At 49.7% G+C, this 20,042-nt stretch overlaps 1 protein-coding gene across 1 annotated transcript in view; it reads right to left on the bottom strand.

The window, feature by feature from the left end:
• ABTB3 (ankyrin repeat and BTB domain containing 3) overlaps positions 1-20,042 on the bottom strand; it is a 246,484-nt gene that overhangs the window by 13,269 nt on the left and 213,173 nt on the right. The window contains exons 7-13 of the mRNA XM_087814880.1: positions 18,046-18,147; positions 16,040-16,133; positions 15,789-15,924; positions 14,906-15,126; positions 13,247-13,425; positions 5,615-5,720; positions 979-1,081 (exon numbers count right to left, since the gene is read on the bottom strand). Coding sequence (XP_087671006.1) covers positions 979-1,081; positions 5,615-5,720; positions 13,247-13,425; positions 14,906-15,126; positions 15,789-15,924; positions 16,040-16,133; positions 18,046-18,147 — 941 coding nt within the window. The remainder of the gene's footprint in view (positions 1-978; positions 1,082-5,614; positions 5,721-13,246; positions 13,426-14,905; positions 15,127-15,788; positions 15,925-16,039; positions 16,134-18,045; positions 18,148-20,042) is intronic.

Genomic DNA, 20,042 nt, shown 5'->3' with positions numbered 1-20,042 from the left:
TCGCAAATGCCCTGGAGGCGGACTCCTCTCTCCCTGCTGGCCCCGGAGGCATCGCCCTCTCCTCTGCGCAGCTTCACCGTCCTGCTCGGGTCCCCGGACGATGGGGTTCTACACGGGCGACCCAGTTCACCTCAAACCAAAGGCGGAGGGAGGGCAGTGACGGAGCTGGCAGGAGGGTGTCAGGCTGCCGTCAGCTCCACAGTCAGGGAGAAGGAAGACTCAGGACCTGTAGGTTTGGGCGGCTGATGCCAGAGCCCCCTGACCCCTGGGGAGCAGGCCCTGCAGGCCGCTGCGTGTGGGGCCTCAGGCTGCGCACTGCAGGGGGCACCTGGCGCGGGGGGCCGGCCTCAAACCTAATTCACACTCGGCTCCCAAGCTCCGCCCACGTGCTCTACCTGCGGAGAATCACAGGCTCTGCTTCATATGCTGCCGACTGCCCTCTATCTGTGTGGTTTTTTAATTGTAGATAAAAAGCACAAACATAAAATTTACCATCTTAACCGTTTTTAAGCGTACAGGAATGTTAAGTATATTCACATGGTTGTGCAACCAATCTCTAGACCTCACCATGTGCCCGTTAAACACCAACTCTCCCTCCCCCTCCCAGCCCCTGGGAACCACCATCCTGCTTTCTGTCTCTAGGAATCCGACTCCGCTAGTCCCTCATATCAATGGAGTCACACAGTACTGTCTTTTTGGGACTGGCTTACTTCGCTTTCCCTAACACTGCCAAGGTTCATCCGCGTAGCCTTCCTTTTCAAGGCGGAATAAGGAATCTGCACCCCACACTGTTTATCCATCCGTCCACTGATGGACACGGGGGTGCTTCTCCCTTCTGGCTCTTGTGAGTGATGCTGTGGACACGGTGCACAAATGCCCCATGCTCTCGAACCCTTGATTTTGAGAAGATAATCTGCCAGGCTAGTGGAGATACCCCCAAAACTGAACTTCGGAGCTCTCCAAACTAACGGTACATACCTTGGAGAGGCTGTAAATAACAGCACTCTGTGAGCATAAAATGGTCTTCCTTCCACCAGAAAGGTGACGTCAGACATTTCTTTATTGTTGAGGAAATGAGGGTCTAGAACAGGAAAGGGAAAATGCGAGCTTTAGCGGAGAAAAGGGTGAAGTGTGGATTCCAGGGGATGAAACACTCATGGCTGAGCCAGTGACCAAACAGGAGACAGGAGCAATCAAAGGAACACTCAGATCACCAAAATGCAGTTTTTCAGAGATCTTCACAGCTTATTCGTGGGTAACAGTCGCATTTCCCCACAGAAGACTGAGTTCAGAGGCCTGCCAGGTGTGAAAGGTAAAACCTGCCCAGCTGGCCTCTAAGAATGTCACCCACCCCGCCGCCCTCCTCTTCTCAGGCTCAGTCGCCTCCCTGCTGATGGAAGTAGTTGAGAAAAGCTGCCCCCTGGCCACCGTGTTCCAGGTGACTTAAAATCCAAGCCCTTCTCTCCCTGGGTCAGTGGCAAATGAGCCAGTCCCTGCCTCGTCTCCAATAATAACGGAAGATGGACCAGTACTTCTTGGGCACTCACGGTGTGTCAGGCACTGTGCAAACTGGTACTAACACATGAAAGCTCCCTCCGTCCTGGGGGATGGGGAATGCTGCCAGGTGTGCAGTTGAGGAAACTGAGGCACGAAATGTTACAGTGACTTGCTTAAGCTAGTGACAGGTGAAGAAACCAGGATTTCAACACAGACGTTCTGACTCAAGGGCCTGCACTGTTAGGCACCAGGATCCTCCCATTTGCCTGTCATTTTAGCCATTTAAATCTGGGGCTGCTGAAGGTGCCAGTTTGTCCCTCCCCGGTGCTCAGGCTGACATTCTAACCACTGAGCCACACCGGCCAGGGCACCTTTAAGAGTCTATAAATTGAAGATTACTCAAGTTCTTGAGTCTGGGGACCCATCGCACTCCCAGCTGATATGAAAAAGAGTCTTCCTGCCCTGGCCGGTTTGGCTCAGTAGTTAGAGCACTGGCCAGGGCACCGAAGGGTTGTGGGTTCAATTCCCAGTTAAGGGCATGTACCTGGGTTTCAGGTCCGATCTAGATGCTCAATGAATGTTTTTTGAATGAATGAAAGAGTGCCTTGGTCATTGCTTCAGAATCTTGTTCTAGGAGCCTGTCAAGGACATTAGGCCCCTTCTTAGTCTAGGGACCTGCTTGTTGCTGATGGGCCCTTCCCCAGGGGTTAAAGGTTTGTCCTGAAATGGAAACCCAGCTGCTCCCTATGGGTTTAGGCTGCCCTAAACCATTGAGGGAGGGAACCAATCCCCTGGATTCCTGGGGACTGTGAACCCCAGCTGATGGGCCCACCCTGATTGACTGTACCTTGAACCCCTGGTCTGGCCCCATTTTTGCCCAGGCCTTAGATCCAGAATTGGCCTTCCTGGCTGAATCTCCTCACTCAGCCCTCAGCCCCTGTGCTGCCCCAGACAGTGGTGCTCCACTCGTATTCTCTGTTACCTCTTCCTATTAAGAAGATTTAATTTAAAACATATCAAATAAGCATAAAAAGTCAAAATCATCTGTAATCCCACTACCTTCAAAAATTTTTTATGAATTCCCCCTCCCCAAACTTCTAAAACTATCCAGGTAAAGGGAAGAGAGGCTACAGAGGAAGGCCTCGGAGTTAACAAAAACCCACTTCTCTACTTGCTTTAAAGACTGTTAACAGTTTGGAGTGACTTTCTCCCTCTTCTCAGCAACCTGCCTCCCTCTGCTCACTTTCTCTCACTCCCACTGTCCACCTCCAATCACCTCCATCCTACTTCCCAAATTTATAGTATCTCCTCCCTTTAGCTCTTTTTACCATTCTCTCCCAGAATTCATCGAAATGGCAGGAGGACAATGTATCACAAAAAATCAGGCGTGTGCTCTGCAGTTTGCCATAGTCCCCGCCACTCCCTCTTGTCTTACCCTGAGCCTATTTAACTCATTTATATGACCTGCCTGGCCCTATAGAGATGCCAGTTTGGGACCCTTGTCACTGATCATTCTTATCTTTCCTTTATAGCAGGTCCTGAAGGAACCACTATTTGGCAACTTTTAGTCATCCTAGCTGGAAATGCTATGTTGAAGATGCAAAACGCTACATGTCCCCTATTCCATTTATTGATAATTATACATGTATTCTGCCCTTTTTCTTTCATATTGTGAGCTTTGAGGCCTGCCTTTCTTCTCTTGTTCTAACCCTTGGAATTCCAAGGCTTGGCAAGAAAACGAAGACCTTAAAATTGCTGACGAAAGAAATCTCAGCAGGTTCAGGAGGAAAAAAAAAGTTCCTTCCTCTCCTGTAGCAACAGAAAAGCAGATTTTATGCTGTGCCATTAAAACAGCCCTTGCAAATATTTGCTCTAACAAGGGTGTCTCGTCTCGTAAGACACCTCTATGTCAGGTTATTGCTGTGTCGTGGGAATGTCACCTTCAATCTCTAAAGTCTCTTACTTTGATTGGTCTTTATAATTTGTTGCACTTCGAATATTTTAACTAACACCTGTTTTCTAAAGGGTGGAAATACTTGTGGTTTGGGTACATCCTGGTTTGCTCAGAGGAATGGGTGCAAAGAAAAAACAGGTAACCCTTGGCTCAGCTGCTAAATTCTCCATTTAGCAAAAAGTGGTCATTGCAATTAACCAGTTATTCATTCCAGGAACAAAAGTAGTTTAAAACAGCTCCATGAATTCAGCCTTTTCACGCACTTAAACTAGCTCACCTGTTTCTAAAGTGGTTTTGCTAAAGAGTAGAATTTTCAGAGGCTTCCATTGATCAAATGTTTCCCAGTCTTTGTAGGAAAAGGAGCTAGGAAGCAGGAAAGTGTCCCAACCTTCATTAGAAAAGGAATCCTTTAATATTAAAATATTAAACCGTCTTTAATATTTCATGGCTCCCTGTGCAGCAACGAGATAGGCCCCTGCGACAGAAGGCTCATGGCTCAGGTTTCAAGGCAGCTGACTATTTCTTTGTCTTTTTTCTGGGCTGGTCAAGCTGGCTGCAGCGGCCCCAGGATCCTCCGAATGAAATCAGTGCCGGATGGAAAGGTTTCTCCTGGAAAATCCCAGAAGCTAAAACCACAGGATGGTGGGATTACGGCTTCGGGTGAACCTGGTTCAGACTCCCGATGCCTGCCTCCTGCGGTGGCCTGAGGATAACCTGAGATAGGGTCGGTCAAGTGCTCGGCTGGGGCAAGCTCAGTGCAAGGGTCCAAGAAGAATAAAAGTGATTACTGCTGCTCTGCTGGGATTCAGAGCATCCAGTCTCCTCAGCTCAGGTATGTTCCCCTCGTGTGTGTGTCAAGGGGGGGGGGGGGGCGACGGACTGGTTCCCTTCTCCTCCTAGCTCCCTGCAGGGGACTCCACCAGAGGAACACCACGGCCTGTCACTGTCCCCTGCTCGTCCCTCCTTAGGGAGAGCTGGGGGGAGCTGCCATGCATAGTTCAGGCTTCTTTTATTATTTTTCACTCCAATATTGGTTTTATTATATATATATATTTATAATATATCTTTATTGATTTCAGAGAGAGGAAGGGAGAGGGAGAGAGATAGAAACATCAATGGTGAGAGTCATTGACCCGCTGCCTCCTGCACGCCCCCTACTGGGGATCGAGCCCACAACCCAGGCTTGTGCCCTGACAGGGAATCGAACCATGATCTCCTGGATCCTAGGCCGATGCTCAATTGCTGAGCCACACTGGCCCGGCAGTTTTATTATGTTTTTTAAAAATAACAAAATTTCTACATAAGAGACTCTCCTTTCCCCCCCCACCTTAACATTTCCCATTACATTCAATATTTTGAATTAGTTTCAAGTGTACAGCATAGGAGTTAGACAGTTACATACTTTATAAAGTGTTCCCCCCGATATTTCCAGTACCCACCTGGTCCCATACATAGTTATTACAATAGTATTGATTATATTCCCTATGCTGTGCTTGGTATCTCCAGGACTATTTGGTAATTTGTAGTTCTCAATCCCTTCACCTTTTTCACCCAGCTCCCCAACCCCCTCCCACCTGGCAACCATCAGTTTGTTCTCTGTATCTATGAATCTGTTTCTGTTTTGTTTGTTCATTTATTTTGTTCTTTAGATTCCACATGTAAGTGAAATCATATGGTATTTGTTTTTCTCTAATTTATTTCACTTAGCATAAAACCCTCTAGGTCCATCCATCCTGTTGCACGTGGTAGGATTTCATCTTTTTGATGGCTGAGTAATATTCCATTGTATGTAAGTACCACAGCTTTTTTATCCACTGTTGATGGGCACTTGGGTTGCTTTTAGAATCTACCTGCCCGCAGGGCTCCAGAGACTTTGCTGTCGCTGTAATCTTTCAGTTAGAGGAGGAAGGTATTGGTGGGTCGCATTCTTCCTCTAAGTGGAGGATTACAGGCAGCGAGGGGTATATGCTCTGATACACTTTCCCTAAGGTCTAGCCTTCAGTTTTGTCGCATAGTCAAGGTGACAGGCTGACCTCCACCCGCCGGACGCCGGTGTCTGTCCTGCTTGCCCTGGAATACCCGCCACCTTCTTGATGGCGTTCGCGTCTGCCTCGCCTGGAAGGCACAAAGCAGCACCCACCGGGCGGGCGGCGACACACTCACCCAGGCGCGAGGTCTGCTTCCGCTTGATCTCCGTGAGCTTGGGGATGGGGTAGGGCCCGTAGCAGTGAGTGAAGATGACGCACAGCTGCTGGCTGATCACCTCGTTCTGCGGGGAACAGAGAGCAGCTCAGCTTGCGGGGGGCTGAGCGCGGCCTCGCACGAGCTGCTGCCAGGGACGCGGCCCCCAAGGCAGAGGCGCCCACAGACTCATCTCGGGTCCCTAGAGAATCCCCCGGACATCGCGCTTCCCGTTTCCCCGGCGGGCCCTGGAGTTGCTTGCTCGCCTGTCTACTGTGTTTCTAGCGGGCTCACTGGTGAAAGCCTAATTTGTAATTAAATCCTCTTGCTCTAATCATTTCCTATCCATGGGAAAGCAGGTTTTGTAACTCACAGAATGGAAAATAAGTTTTTACCCCAAACATGCTTTTATCAATACTCCAAAATTCTGGTCGCCGCTAATCATCCTGAAAAGACCAGCAGAAAGCCCTTGGGATCCTGTGACTGTGTCCCTATTGCCGAGACACAGATGGTCCTGATTCAGCTTCTTGTGAACTTGACTCTGGTGCTGAGACATTTCCGGATCAGGAGCGCTCAGCTGAATCACTTTCTCAAAAAAAAGGTGGGGGAAGAGTTCTGTGATGCAGAATCAGCCTCCCCCCCCCCCCCCCCCCCCCCCATTGCTCAGGGAAGGAGGAGCCTGCTCCTGACAGCCCTGCTCTCTGTGTCTCTGCCTCTCCGCCCTGGGGCCCACGGCTGCTCACGAGTCTCCCTCCACGCAGGCTCCCTCCATGCAGGCGGGAAGCCGCGAATCACAGCACTTGGGTGCTTTTCATTGAGTGAAGGGGTTGAAACTTGGGGCTAAAAGGGGGAGTTAGATAGAAAGGCATTTACAAATATATTTTAAAAGTGGGTTACAACACAGTTTGTATCATGCAATTTTTTGGAAATAAAACCCTACATATATATTTAGATTGACAGGTATTTACAGAGAAAGGTCAGGGAGGAAATACCTTTGCGTGGGATTATGATGTGTTTTTTTTAGCTCCCTGTGTACACCCAGTACAGGGAGTTATATTTTCTGCAGCAAATGACTGTTTGTACACCAAAAGGTGTACTGCTTTTGTAATAAAAACAAATATTTTTTATTTTAAAAGATGGGTTTGGGACAACTCATGATGTCAGTGGTTCAAGCTCGTTCTGAGTCTACTGCTTTGTGTTCCCGAAGCAGGATACAGCTCAGCACATGAAAAGCAAATCCAGCCCTTTGATGAAAGCGGGTGAGATCCCGAAAGGCACCTCGTCACTTCAGACGGATCCACAGAGGTGCCTGAGGGGACGCACTGAGATTGAGAGGAAAAAGGGATGCTGCTTTTAGAGGGCGCCTTATAAACAAGGATGCTAAGTGCTCCTTCATGTAACACTCACAAAGCCATTGCCTCTCTCCTAGCTTCACGCAGCAGTTCTCAAGTTGTGGGCCCCCAGCCAGTACCATCAGCATCACCTGGGAGCCTGGATTATGTGGTTGGGCCCAATGTAATCACAAGCGCCCTTAAAATGAGCGGTACTGCTGGGTACCTGCCACCCACCCAGGCCTCTCTTGGAAAATGCTGGGTGTACACATGGGGTGAACTTGGGTTCTCAGGACTCGGAACTGGGCAACGACACAGAGCTAAATTCTTTTTTTTTTTTTTTAAATCCTCACTTGAGGATATGTTGTTTTTCTAAAAACTGATTTTTGAGAGGGAGGAAGAGAGAGACAGACAAACATCAGTGTGAGAGAGAAACATTGATCAGCTGCCTTCTTTACGAGCCCCACTGGGGATCAAACCTACAACCTAGGTGCGTGCCCTGGCTGGGAATCAAACCTGCAGCCTTTTGGTATAAAAGGCAATGCTCCAACAACCTGAGTGGCCAGGGCCAGAACTGAATTCTTAATATCACAGTTACCAGGAGACTCTCTTAAGACGGAGTCTGTGGATTTCAGGGCTGACATCTTTCCTCTCCTCCTCTGACCCCTCATTGCTCTCCTTAAAAGATACCAATGTACATTCTTTTCTTTGGAAAGGGGTGCTAGGATTGTCCCCAAGGTCCTTTACAGGTGGCTCAGGTGGGGGTTCTACGCAGTGGTAAAAACATGGACAAGGGGACCAGGCGGAGCTGGGTCTAGTCCTGGCTCCTCACCTCTCAGCTCTGTGACCTTAGGAAAGTTACTCAGCTTCTCTGGGCCTCCGTGTTCTCTTCCCAAATGGATTAAAAATACCTGCTGGGTGAGGTTTGTATGAGGATTAAAAAGATAACACATCACAATATGCCATTAGATTGAACCATAGGGAAGTGCCAATAGTTGACCTTTTTTGAAAAATATTTTAAAAATATGTTTTCATTGATTTTGAGAGAGGAATGGAGAAGGAGAGATAGAAACATGGATGAGAGAGAAACACCGATTGACTACCTCCTGCACGGCCCTGACTGGGGATCGAGCCCCAAACAGGGGCATGTGCCCTGACTGGGAATCGAACCGGTGACCTCTTGGTTCCTGGGTCGATGCTCAACCACTGAGCAACACGAGCTGGGCAATTTGACCATTTCTGAACTCTCCAAACAGCAATTTCCCGTAGTTAAAATTAATCTCTAATTTCCTAGGTTCTAAAATATCCTAGAATTAAAGGCCGCTTTTAGGAAGAGAAAAAAACCTCACTGCAATAAACATGCACATCCATTTTTAAGACCCGTTTCAGGCTGAGAAATTCAAACAGATGAAAAAAGCCTGACTTCAAAATCAAGAGAATGTGGAACTACTGTTACTTTCCAGGGTCACTGGCAGTGAGTTGTCTTCATAGATTCATCCTGACAGACAGGCCCCTGCCCTGTGGATGCGCTGGGCTGACCTGTCAGCATGACCCTCTCTGTGCTGAGCACACCTGGAAAAGGCATCGGCGGGAAGGCTGTGTGGCCCAGGGGATTCCCATGAGGCCGGCCGTAGCTCCAAGTCTGTCACACGCCCTTGGAGTTGGGTACAAGATGAAATTGAACACACAACGAACTTAAAGTGCTTTTAAGTCATCACCCATTTATTTTGATATGGGCCTTCTACTCATAGCAATTGATAGGGCTTTCTGCTTACGGTAGTAATATAATGTTTCCTTTCTAAATACATTGAGGGGAAGGTAAGATGACTTAAAAGAAAAATATTAAGTAAAGAATAACCAGTGAAAATATCCTTTCGGAATGAAAGAGAAATCAGTCTCAGATGAAGGAAAACTAGGAGAACTGGACACCAGAACTACCCTAGAAGAATGGTTGATGTTCTCTAAACAGAAAGGAAAGAATGAAAGAAGGAACCTTGGAACATCAAGAAGGAAGAACATGGTAAGTAAAAATCTGGACAAATATAATAGCCTTTTTTCCCCTGAGTTTCCTAATTATGTTTGATGGTTGATGCAAAAATTGTAATGCTTCCTGATGTGGTTCTAAATGTATATAGGTGACATATTTAAAGATGGTTATGTCATAAATGGAAGAGGCGGTAAAGGGACATAAAGAGAGATAAGGTTTCCATATTTCATTGGAACTGGTAAAGTGACACCAGTAGACTTCGATATTATGTATATATAATATAATACATCAAGCAACCACTAAAAAAGCTATATAGTGAGACAGACTCCAAAACATTACAGGCAAATAAAAATGGAATTTTAAAAAAATGTTCAGGTAGTCCACAGGAAGGCAGGAAACAGAGAGATCACACAGAAAACAGAACAAGATGGCAGACTTAAGCCCTAAGGTATCAATAATTAAATAAAATGTAAATGGTCTATAAATTTTAATTAAGAGACAGAGATTGGCAGGGTGGATGAAAAGACCAGCTACCTACTTTTCTAAGAAACTTCAAATATAATGATATAGGCAAGTTGAAAATAAAAGGATGGGAAAAATATCACACAAACGTTAATCAAAGGAAAGCAGGAGTGGCTATATTAATATTAGATTAAGGAGAGTTCAGAGGAAAGACAATTAGCTGAAGCAGAGAGGGGCACTACATAGTGACAAGGGGGTTAATACACCAAGAAGACACCAAACAACAGAGCTGCAAAGTATGCAAGTCAAAGATGGATAAACGAAAAGGGGAGAAAGACAAATCTAACAATTATAGTTGGAGACTTTAACACCCCTCTCTCAACTGATAGGATAACTGGGGGGAACATCTACAGGATATAGAAGGGCTCAGCACAGTCATCAGCCAAAGGGATGTTATGGACAATTACAGAATGTTCCACTCAACAACGGCAGAAAGCACATCCTCTCAAGTGCCCACAGAACCTATCCTGAGATAGGCCAGGTTTGGGCCATATAACAAATATCAAATCTTTAAACGAACTGAAATAATACAGAATGTGTTCTCAGGCCACAATGGAATCAAACTAGAAATCAATAACTGAAAAATCCCCAAACGCTTCAAAACTAAATAACACACTTTTAAATGACCCATAAGCCAAAGAGCAAGTTTCAAGGGAAATAAAAAAGTACACTGGACTGAATTAAAGTGAAAATAAAAAAACATCAAAAATTGTGGGACACAGCTAGGGTGGTGCTGAGAAGAAAATGTATAGTATCAAAGGCATGCATAGGAAAAAAGGAAAAGTTTCAAATAGATAGTCTAAGTCTCTACCTCAAGAACCTGGAAAAGCAAAAGCAAAATAAACGCACAGGAATATCGCCCATGCTTGGGGAACGCCTGACTTGGCAGAGCCACGGGAAATGATTCCCTTTCTCCCCTACGTGGGGTGTAAGTGATGTGTAATACCATATTTCACCAGTAGGGTTCGTCGTTGAACCCCCATAGAAGAGCAAACCGGACTCTTGCAATCCTTCCAGATTCCTCCTTCCTACCAGGAGCTGCCCCATCCCTGGGTCCCCCCATCCTATGATCGGTACCACTACTGGGAGCAGGCCCTGGAATGCACATCCTGGCAAAGGCCCCTCCCTGCTTCCCTGCCCCCAGCTGCTGTCGTCAGAGCTGTTGGCTGCTCTTCTTGGGTAGAGGCTGGATTGGGCCAGGAGGGGGGCTGGTGGGGTGCTGGCGAGGCTCTGTTTTTGGTCTGGGTGCTCATCACACAGGGAGCTTTACCTTGTGGAAATTCATTTGTTTCTAGAGTTATGATCTGGGCACTTTTCTGTATTATATCATCCTTCAAAACAAAGTTTACTTAAAAAACCCCATAGATCAGGTTTACTTAAAACACAAGATGCTTCAGTAATTTCTGGAATGCCTGCTATATCCTGAAGAAAGAAAGAAAATAAAAACCCAAACCAATTAGACCACCAGGCCCTGGGAACAGAACGAGGAATGTTTTTCACAAAGGTGGTTTCTTAGGTAATTTCGGGTGAAAGCCTTTTTATTTATTTTCAAGTTGGGGGGTGAGGGGCAGGGAGCATTTGGTTTTGAAAAGCTTCCAGCAGGTTTCACTCTAAATAGAATTGCTGAGGCTCATTACTGGAGGCCGGCACACCTGCTCCCACTTTAGGTCTCAGTGGGGCCTGACATCAAGCATAAATCCAGGCCGCGGGGGCCGGAGCCGCTGCGCTGAAGGCACGCTAATGAGGGAGACCTAATGGGCCTTGCTGGGGACCCCAGGCCAGGTGCCCCAGGCTCAGAAAGCAGACAGGCTGGCCGGCGCGCTGCTGCTCTACTGTGGGGCCAGCCCACCGCCGGAAGGGGCAGCTCCACGCTCCCCTCTTCCCCCTGGTGGACAGCCCATCGCCCTGGCCTGGTGGGGGAACCCGTGTTGCCCTCCTGGTTCAGAGGCTTGTCTGCCCTGCGACTTGTTTCCATTGTCTTAGAGGGACCCCAGAGCTCCACCAAGCCTGTGCTGGGACAGACGTTGTAAGAGGCTGGTGCTGGGGCCAGACTGCCTGGGTTCAATCCCAGCTCTGCTACTTAGCCACTGTGTGATCTTGGGCAAGTGAGTCACCCTACCTGTGTCTTGGTTTCCCCAACTGTTAAATGGGGATAATAATGGTATTTGCTTCAAAGGTTGCTTGTGAGGGTTAAATGAGTTAATCCTTATATTGTGCTTAGAATTGTGCCAGGCATATGGCGAGTGGAAACTACATATTTTAGCTTAAAAAGATCCTCATTTGTGTCTCAAGACAGTTCATTATAAAAAGGGTTCCAATGTCAGGGGAGTTTGGGAAATACTTGATTGCCTCTGTGAATTAGGCTATTCAAGGCTCTGCAGTAGAGAAATGGGGATAATCCAATGTTATTCTGAGGGTCTGATATTCAGCTGGTTACATGTGGTTTTCATGGGCTCCTTGGTACCTGGGATGCGTTGGGGTGTTAAATATGTTGATATAATCCCTGCTGAGGGGATGGTTCTGAGGGGATGGTTTCTACAGAAGACTCCTTGAGAAACAATGGAGGTGGCACCTCCCCTGGTGAGGCCATGGTTATGACGGGGATTATAAAGTACCCACTCAGTGGCAGGGACAATTTGAAGGGCACTGACTCATTTAATCTTCACAAATCAGCCTAAAATGTTAATACAGTTATTTTCTCCATTTTCAGGTGGGGAAACTGAGGCAGAGAGAAGTTATGTCACTTGTCTAGGGTCATAAGGCAAGCAAGTGGCAGAGCCAGGCTTGAACTCCTATAGTTTGGCTCCAGAGCCCATACTCTCAACCACTGTGCTATCCTGTCTCCTGTGGCCCACCGAGAAGCCTTGGGGTATGGGATGGTTGGTGCCCAAACTCCTCAAAGTCTCTCAGGCAAACTGGTGCCCCCTGGTGCTTCCACAGCCAGTGGTGGGGCATTTGTCACCCCTCTCCCCCACCTGGGCTCTCTACCCCATGGCTGGCTGGGGGATGGACATACCACAGCTGTCCATTGTCAAAGTTCTCCACACACACACAGTGCCACATGGCCCACTGTCCGGTGATGGGTGTCTGTATGGTATCATCAAACAAGTGACCCCAAAGAGATTTTTAAGAACTGATCACACAACACCCAAGGGTTGGACTGGTGTTTGAATGGGTTGTATCGTTTCCCTGTTGCTGTGAATGCAGGTGTCAGCAGGAATTAGGAGGCCAGTGAACAAGAGGTAAGTCTCAAGGGGTCAGAGTTGGGCTCACCAGATCCTCTGCACCTGAAAAGCCTATCCTAGGCCTTGGCTTCCAGTAACCTTGACAGGGCCTGTACCCCATTCATATAGGGCGCTGCACCCGTGTCCCTCTTCCTGGTGGATTCCTATCTGTCTGTCAGGCCTGCTCTAGTCCCAGCAACACCTTCCCTGACCTCTCAGAGCCTGTGCCGCTGAATTTGACTTTGTTTCATAAACCACTCAGATGCCCTTGGGGCACATGTGTGGGTTTTATTTTACCAGCTTCTGTGCAAATTCCCTGGGCTAGGAGATATGTGCCTAAGTGCCTTGGAACATAACAGCTGCTCAGCAAAACAGCTGCCCCACAAATGACTGCACAAGTGGCTTGAGCCAGTTGGGGTACACAAGCCACCAGTGGCCGTGACCACAGGGATCATACCTGAAGGGCAGGGTCAGGTTAAGGGACCCCTGAGAGGGGGAACCTCCAGCCTAGCTCTCTGCAGACGACCCAAAGGCATCAACCCCCTCGTACCTTGCTCGCTTTCAGGATCTCAAACATCAGGGGCAGGCCTTGGGTGATGAGCTCCTCCGTGTACTCTTCCTCCTGAATGGTCTTGAACTCCTTCAACAGGCACTGGATGAGGGGCCTGCGGTGCTGCTGGAAGGCGATCCGCAGAGACTCCAGCCACGTGTGCAGGGTCCACGGGACACCTGGGAGGAGGGGTGGGGAGGAGAGGGCAAGGCAGAGAACAACCGAAAGAGAAGGCATGTTTTTATCTAAAACTTGGCCTTTTCCCAGGACATTACCAAATTATGAGGCCAACAGACAGACTTTCAATGAATAGAGCCAGTGTTGATTTTCCCCCAAAGACTTGCAGAAGTTGAAATTAAAGGTCATAATTCAATTCCCTTAAGTACAGGTGTCTATTTCTTCACGCTACTCATATTATTAGGGGCTGCATTTTACAACCTATAATCATGGTGTAGAATACTGGAATTATTATGCACACGACTTAGGCCTATGACATACTTCTCAGCGCTGACTTCATTGGTCTCCATCCCCTCTACTGTCTGGGGAGGGAGACGCTCAGGGAGGGGCAGAGTCTTGCCCGGGGTTGGATACCACATCCACGCCCAGACGAGAGCTGAGGGCTGGTTAAACCCTCCAGCGAGCTTCCCCATCTATCACTCCGGCTAAGATGGATGCTTCCATCTGCATCAGAAGGCATGGAGGACATTGCTGCTGCTCCCCTATGCAAAACAACATTTCCGTCTGCAGCCACTTCATCAGGGGGCCGCCTGTTATAGGAACCTCTCCAGCATCTGAGTGCTGTGTTGGTTTTCTCCCCTCTCATGGCGAGGCAGTGTGTGCATCTCCCTACTGTGTACAGCAGGCCGGCCTTTCAGAGCCTCGGGCTGCGTCACCCTTGCTAAACAGGCCCGCAGAGCCATGGCATGAACAGCCCACATACTAAGCAGCCACCCGTGGGAGGCCCGTTTCCAGAACAGCATCAGGGTGCCCGTCCACAGGCCTCAGTCTACCTTGACCTGCCATGCCCTGTGTTTAAGGCCCATGCTAGGTTCCCTTGCCTGGGCTAATGCCACTAGACTGGGGAGGGCCAGGCTAGCCTGTTCCCCAGATGCAGGAGGGGATGGCTGTGGGCTGGCTCACTCGGGGAAGAGCCTCCCCAAATCTTCCTGAGAATGGTTCTGCCCCCGAAGCTCAGTGGGTGGAGCCCTGGTAAGGAGGCTTGTCCTTGTCCCAGCCACTGCCTGGCCGCAGCTTTGTGATTTGTGTGCTCTGAGCAGTGACTCCCCAACCACTGGGAACCACCTGGGATGATTGTTAAATATAAAGATTTCCAGCCTTTACCCATCCAGACCCTTGACCGCAGAGCTTCTGGGTGTAGGGCCTGGCAATGTGTATTCAGACAAGCTCCCAGGTGATTCACACTCCTAACTTCCCAGGGTCCAGAGCGTGGGAATCATGGAAAGGTGACCTGAGGATAGGGCTCTGGGGCTGGCAGGATGCTGCTGTCGATGGGGACTGTAGGGGTGTCTCAGCCTGGAAGTGCTCCAGCCAGCTATAGAGGGGTTCCCTGGGCTATGTGTGTGTGTGTGTGTGTGTGTGTGTGGGACCTACAGCTGGGCAGTGGTGCCATGCCCAGTGGGGGAGGGTGCCCAGACTGACCTATGCTCCTGATGTCAATTGTGACATCCACGTAGCCATGCTCAGCGCTGTGATACATGGCCTCTCTCAGGGCTCTCAGTTTGGCCTTGCTGCTGCGGCTGGCGCACAGGGGGGGCGGGGCTGTCTCCGCCAGCTCAGTCCCCTCGGCCAGAATCTCCTCCAGGGACAGGATATCACTCTTCTCCTTCTCGGGCTGAGCGAGCAGTTTGCGGAACACGTTCCTGTCAATCATAAACCCAGATAGGAAGACACTCAGAGGAGGAAGGGCTCTGCCGGCTGGGGGCAGGTGGGGACAACTCGCTGGGAAAGGGAAGCTGAGGGGACCCACTCTGGGTGATGGCTCCGGGGTTCTGACCACCGGCGCTGCGTTCTGGGGGTGGAGGAAATAGTGGAGCATGGCCGGCCGTGTTTGCTCAAGGACACTGGGAGCTAAGTGTTTGCCTCGAATACCTAGCAGGCCCTGGAACTCTGCACTCGCCCATTAAAGCAAATTAATGCATTTGCTTTAATCGGGGTGACGTGTAATAAAACCCGACGGGGTAGAACCCGACGGAATGGTAGACGGGGAGTAGTCAAACACGAGGATTTATTCTCTTTAAACTGGGCTCTTGTCGCTTCACTTCAGAGGCGGGATGTAGCCTCTGGGAGGTGGCAGCTGGCCGGGAGAGGACAGCAGGGGCCAGCCCGAGCAGACCTGTGCGGCACGAGGCTGGCGCTCAGCGGGAAGCCGGCAGGGAAGGCGACTCTGGCCGGGCGGGGCTGGGGCCTGCACTGCCTCTGGGCCCCACATCCAGAGAGGCAGCGGGTCTGGGGTAGGCCTGGGAATCTGCATTTTTAACAAGCACCACTTGGGACCTGGTGGCTCTGGCCCATCCTAGCCTACCTGTGTCCGTGGGCTGCGGCCTGGCTGAAAGAGTTCATATCACCCTGGGGGGTGGTAGAAATTCCATTCCTGTACATGGTTCCTATCAGAGGGTCCGCACCACGCTCCAACAGCAAACTAACCAGCTCAAAATTGCCTGCAAGCCCAGAGAAGGGGTTTTACAAGAGAATAAAGCAAATATATGGTCACAGACACATCAAGGGCCAGGGCGGTGGAGACCCTCGGCCTGGGTGAGAACCAGCCACTCTTACCTACGGCGGCTGCGAGCTGCAGGGGCGTTTCCGAGTAGTTTTCCTCGCCGTGTTCCACGGAGCCCTCGACCTTGGCCCCTGCGTCCAGGAGGAGCTGCAGAGGAAGAGTGGCCATTGAGATGTTTAGAGGACATGCGCTGCGAGGAGGTATCAGAAAAACGTGGACATCAGTGCGAGGCCAATGTGCCTGCTCTCCCTCTGGGTCAGTGACCACGTGCGCTGGGCGAGGGCAGTTGGACCTTGAGGATGAACTAGGAGCTGCTTCTATCTGCTAGAACCCGAGGCGACTCACAGTGTGGTCTATGACCAGCAGCAGCATCGCCTGAGTGCTTGTTGGAAACACTGGCTCTCAGGTCACCCCAGACCCACTGGACAGTCTGCATGTCAGCAAGCTCTCCAGGTGACTGACATGTATGTTAATGTTTCTAGAAGCACCAAGAGAGAAGCCCATGGAACCAGAGGGCTGGAAGACTCCCTTGTTGGGCTGGAGAGCATTAAGGGTGTCTTTGCTAAGAGTTCTGAAGGACTCTGGAGACCACCTGGGCCAACCAGGGCAAGACTCCCTTCTAGAATGCCCTGGAGAGCTCTGAGGACAGGTCAGTGAAGGCTAAGTTTCCTGGCCAGCTGATCAATGAATAAGTGGCAGAGTGAGCTTCCAGGAGCTTTGCTTCACAGGACTGATTCTGTGCATTCTCTAAGACATCTGTGCTTCTTAAAAATCCACGCCAGACCTCACTCACAGTGAATGTGCCGTCTCTGATGTGGAGTGGAGTGCGGTAAGGGGGCCTTTATCACCCGGGGGCCTCCCTGAGGGCACAGCCAAGAAGGGCTGCACCCCTGGCATTCCATGACTGGTGCCCCTGCAGTGGAGAGGAGGCCTGACTTCTCTTTGGCTTCGCTTGGCTGCCCACTGCTCCTATTCCTGATGTAAAGGCTGGGGATGCAACTGCATGTTAAAGGATGGCATCTGCATCTGCCAGGCCACCCCCTGACCCCTTCTTTCTCAGATTCCTCTACTAGGAGTGGACTGGGCATGACGTTGTACAGGCAGGGGCCAGGTCTCAGTGTAACATGTCACACACTCAACCTCCTGAAACATGACTTTGGATCTGTCTTCAGGATCCCCATGACCTAGGAAACAACAAAGGATTCCTGTGGAATTCCAACATTGCTCAGCGGTCCCTCGTACACTATTCACTGTTCTGCATTAATTCTCAAGAGGCTTAGACCACATAAAAGGAAGTAAGTTCCTGATATACCCGAAGCTCAGCACTCACTGTGGGGTCAGGTGTGATCACAGACGTGGGTGCTCGTCCCTTTTTTCTGATGAAATCAAGATCATGTTTAAGATCTAGAATGTATTGGGTGGCTAGTCACTGAACGCCAACTCTACAACAGCCAGAAGAGGTACAAGTGACACACACTTATATGCCCAAAGGACCTCGGACAAGGACATCTCTCCATGGTTGGGAGCTGTCTGGAGGACACGTGCGAAGGCCCTGTCCTAGATCTCCTGGATCTGAGTCTCAAGAAGTGGGATCCAAGCAAGTGTCATTTGGAACCGTTGCCTTGGCGACTTGGATGCTTCTTTCCACTGGCTGGAAACCACTAGACTCTACACAAACACCGGGGTAACACCTAAGGGGAGGTTCTAAGGTCTCACACCAGCCAAGTTTTGTGTTCATGTTACGACAAATAAAATGAGCCGATCCACAAAAACCACAGCTCAGGCCCCACCCCCGAGCGTCCGGGAACAACTTCGTAGGCTGGCCACTGTGTGTTGTGCGAGGCTGCATGTGGGCATGTGATAATTTCATATTGGTTAAAGCCGGGCCATATAGATCATTACATATAATATTTTCACTCATATGATATGAATGTGCTATATTTAACTGCAATTAACCAATATGAACGTCTTAGCGATAGGCATGCTGGGAGAGGTACAGATTTGCATAATGGGGAGGTAAAATTAAAGGTCAGGTGTGGATAGGGAAATATGTTAATACCTGAACTACAGGAATATGTCCATGCAACACAGCAAAAGTCAGAGCCGTCCAATGGCGGGTCTCGGGGTGGACGGATGGATATTTATGAGGAGTACTGACAACCTATAAACAAATCGAAGTTATTTTCAAAATGTGACCTTCATGATACTTAGACTAGCAAAGCTGCCCTATCTGTGCTGGGCACGTGGTAAAGGTGTACAAAGAACATTCTGGAAGGTCCCTCGGGAAATGTTGGTGATGTGGGGTGGTGGGGTTAAATAAGGGCTCCTTTGCTTCTCATCTGAAAGCAATTAAATGGGTGACCTCTGACCACCTCAAGGTGGTGGAGAGGCTGTAACGGGGCTACAACGAGCCAGCTCCCCTCCTGGCTTCTCTCTCTGCTTCGGGAAAGGTGGCGGTTCTGAGAACTACAGGACGTCAGATAGTGTGAGATGCCACTGCTATCTCATCCACACCTTTAGGGGGAATTCTCGGTGGCAGCGAACCCCAGGCAAGGGAGGTCTGCTTCAAGCTTTTGAGCCAGGGAAGACCACCATCTGATGGAGGAATGTCACCATCTGGTCACAGCTCACCCACACTGTCCTCATTTCACTCTTCTGCTGCCTTCTGGCTGACAAAGACTCATGTTTCTGGAAACTGGGCATAAAAACTTCCCTGAAAGCACCATGAATGAGCGATCTGATATTGGTCTTTTGATATGGGGGCCTCAAAACTCCCCTGGCCACGAGAGAGGTGGCTGAGCAGCTGAAGGTTGGGGTCCTGCAGAACTGGCAACCACATGTAGTTTTTCTCCCAAGCATTTCTGGGGCCATGTCACCATGATGTCTGTTTCATTCAGAGGAGTTGAGTTCACTCATCACCTGCCTGGGGAAGCCTGGAGCTGGGAGCAGTGGGATGGACTAGGGAGGACCAGTGAACCCCACCAGGAACCAAAGCTCAGGAGCCCTTGCAGGGTCTGCACGGTGCTTAGGGATTCATAATGGGGGGGCGATCCCTAATAGTTGAAACCTGTATGATCCAAAATAGTTATGGATCCCAAACTATGCCTATTGCCTTCCTCAGATGAATATAAAACTCATTAAAAAACCCCAACACCAAACAAAAACATTTCCCCCGAACCCACAGTACTAAAACTACAAGCGCATCTAATTTTGAACTAAAAAGGTTTCCCAAGGTTGCTGAGTTGGGACTGTGTGGCATGCCGATTTTCCTAGTTTCCAAGGCTGCCAATACCTGCTACTGGAGAGAGTGGGTCTTAAGATAGCATTGAACATGGTCAAAAAGTGTGACATCACCTATGACAACCCTCGGGAGGGGAGGAAACCAACATTAACTGAGTCTCATATTTATGCCAGGTCCTCTCTGTATTTTCTTCCAACAACTCTGAGATGGGTGTGATTACTCTCCCATTTTGCAGATGGGTACACCGAGGCTCAGAAACCACTTGCCCAAGCACAAAAGCAAGACACTAAGGGACAGGCAGTTTCGGAATTTGAACCCCAGTGTCAAATTCCAAAGCCTGTTGGGGTGTGCTTTCTGCTACAGCACACTGCCCCAAGGGAGCTTTGCGATTAGCCTTAAGGCCTGTGGCTTCCACTCTGCCAGCCAGGTGAGCCAATCAGGATTTTGCGGGGGGGGGGGGGCTGCGCCTCAGCTTGGGGACAGGGTCCAGCTTTGCACTGCACAGAGCGAGAGGCTGATGGCCCAGGAGAGCTCTCTCTGCCCTGATCGCACAAGGAATGGATTCGCAGTAAGAATCAGAGGCGACGCACATCTGAGCCGGTGAAAAGCTGGGGCATCTTGTGGCTTTGTTGGTGGTTTTTAAGTGAAAATATGTGCGGGCAGCTCCTGGGGTTGGGTGGGGCTGGGCCTTAGGATGGGGGAAAGCCAGCTGCTGGCCGAACCTGTTCTCTGGCCCCAGCGCCCTGCCCTCCGCAGTGGCTCTCGGGAGAAAAAGCCCCCTCTTCGCTCGCCTTCCCCTGGGGACTGCCAGGCCG

This window comes from Miniopterus natalensis, chromosome 2 (genome assembly GCF_054644295.1).
Source record: "Miniopterus natalensis isolate mMinNat1 chromosome 2, mMinNat1.hap1, whole genome shotgun sequence".
NCBI classification, from domain to species: Eukaryota; Metazoa; Chordata; class Mammalia; order Chiroptera; family Miniopteridae; genus Miniopterus; species Miniopterus natalensis.
Note: the sequence above shows the minus strand (reverse complement) of the source record. Positions and strands in the feature narration are given on the sequence as shown.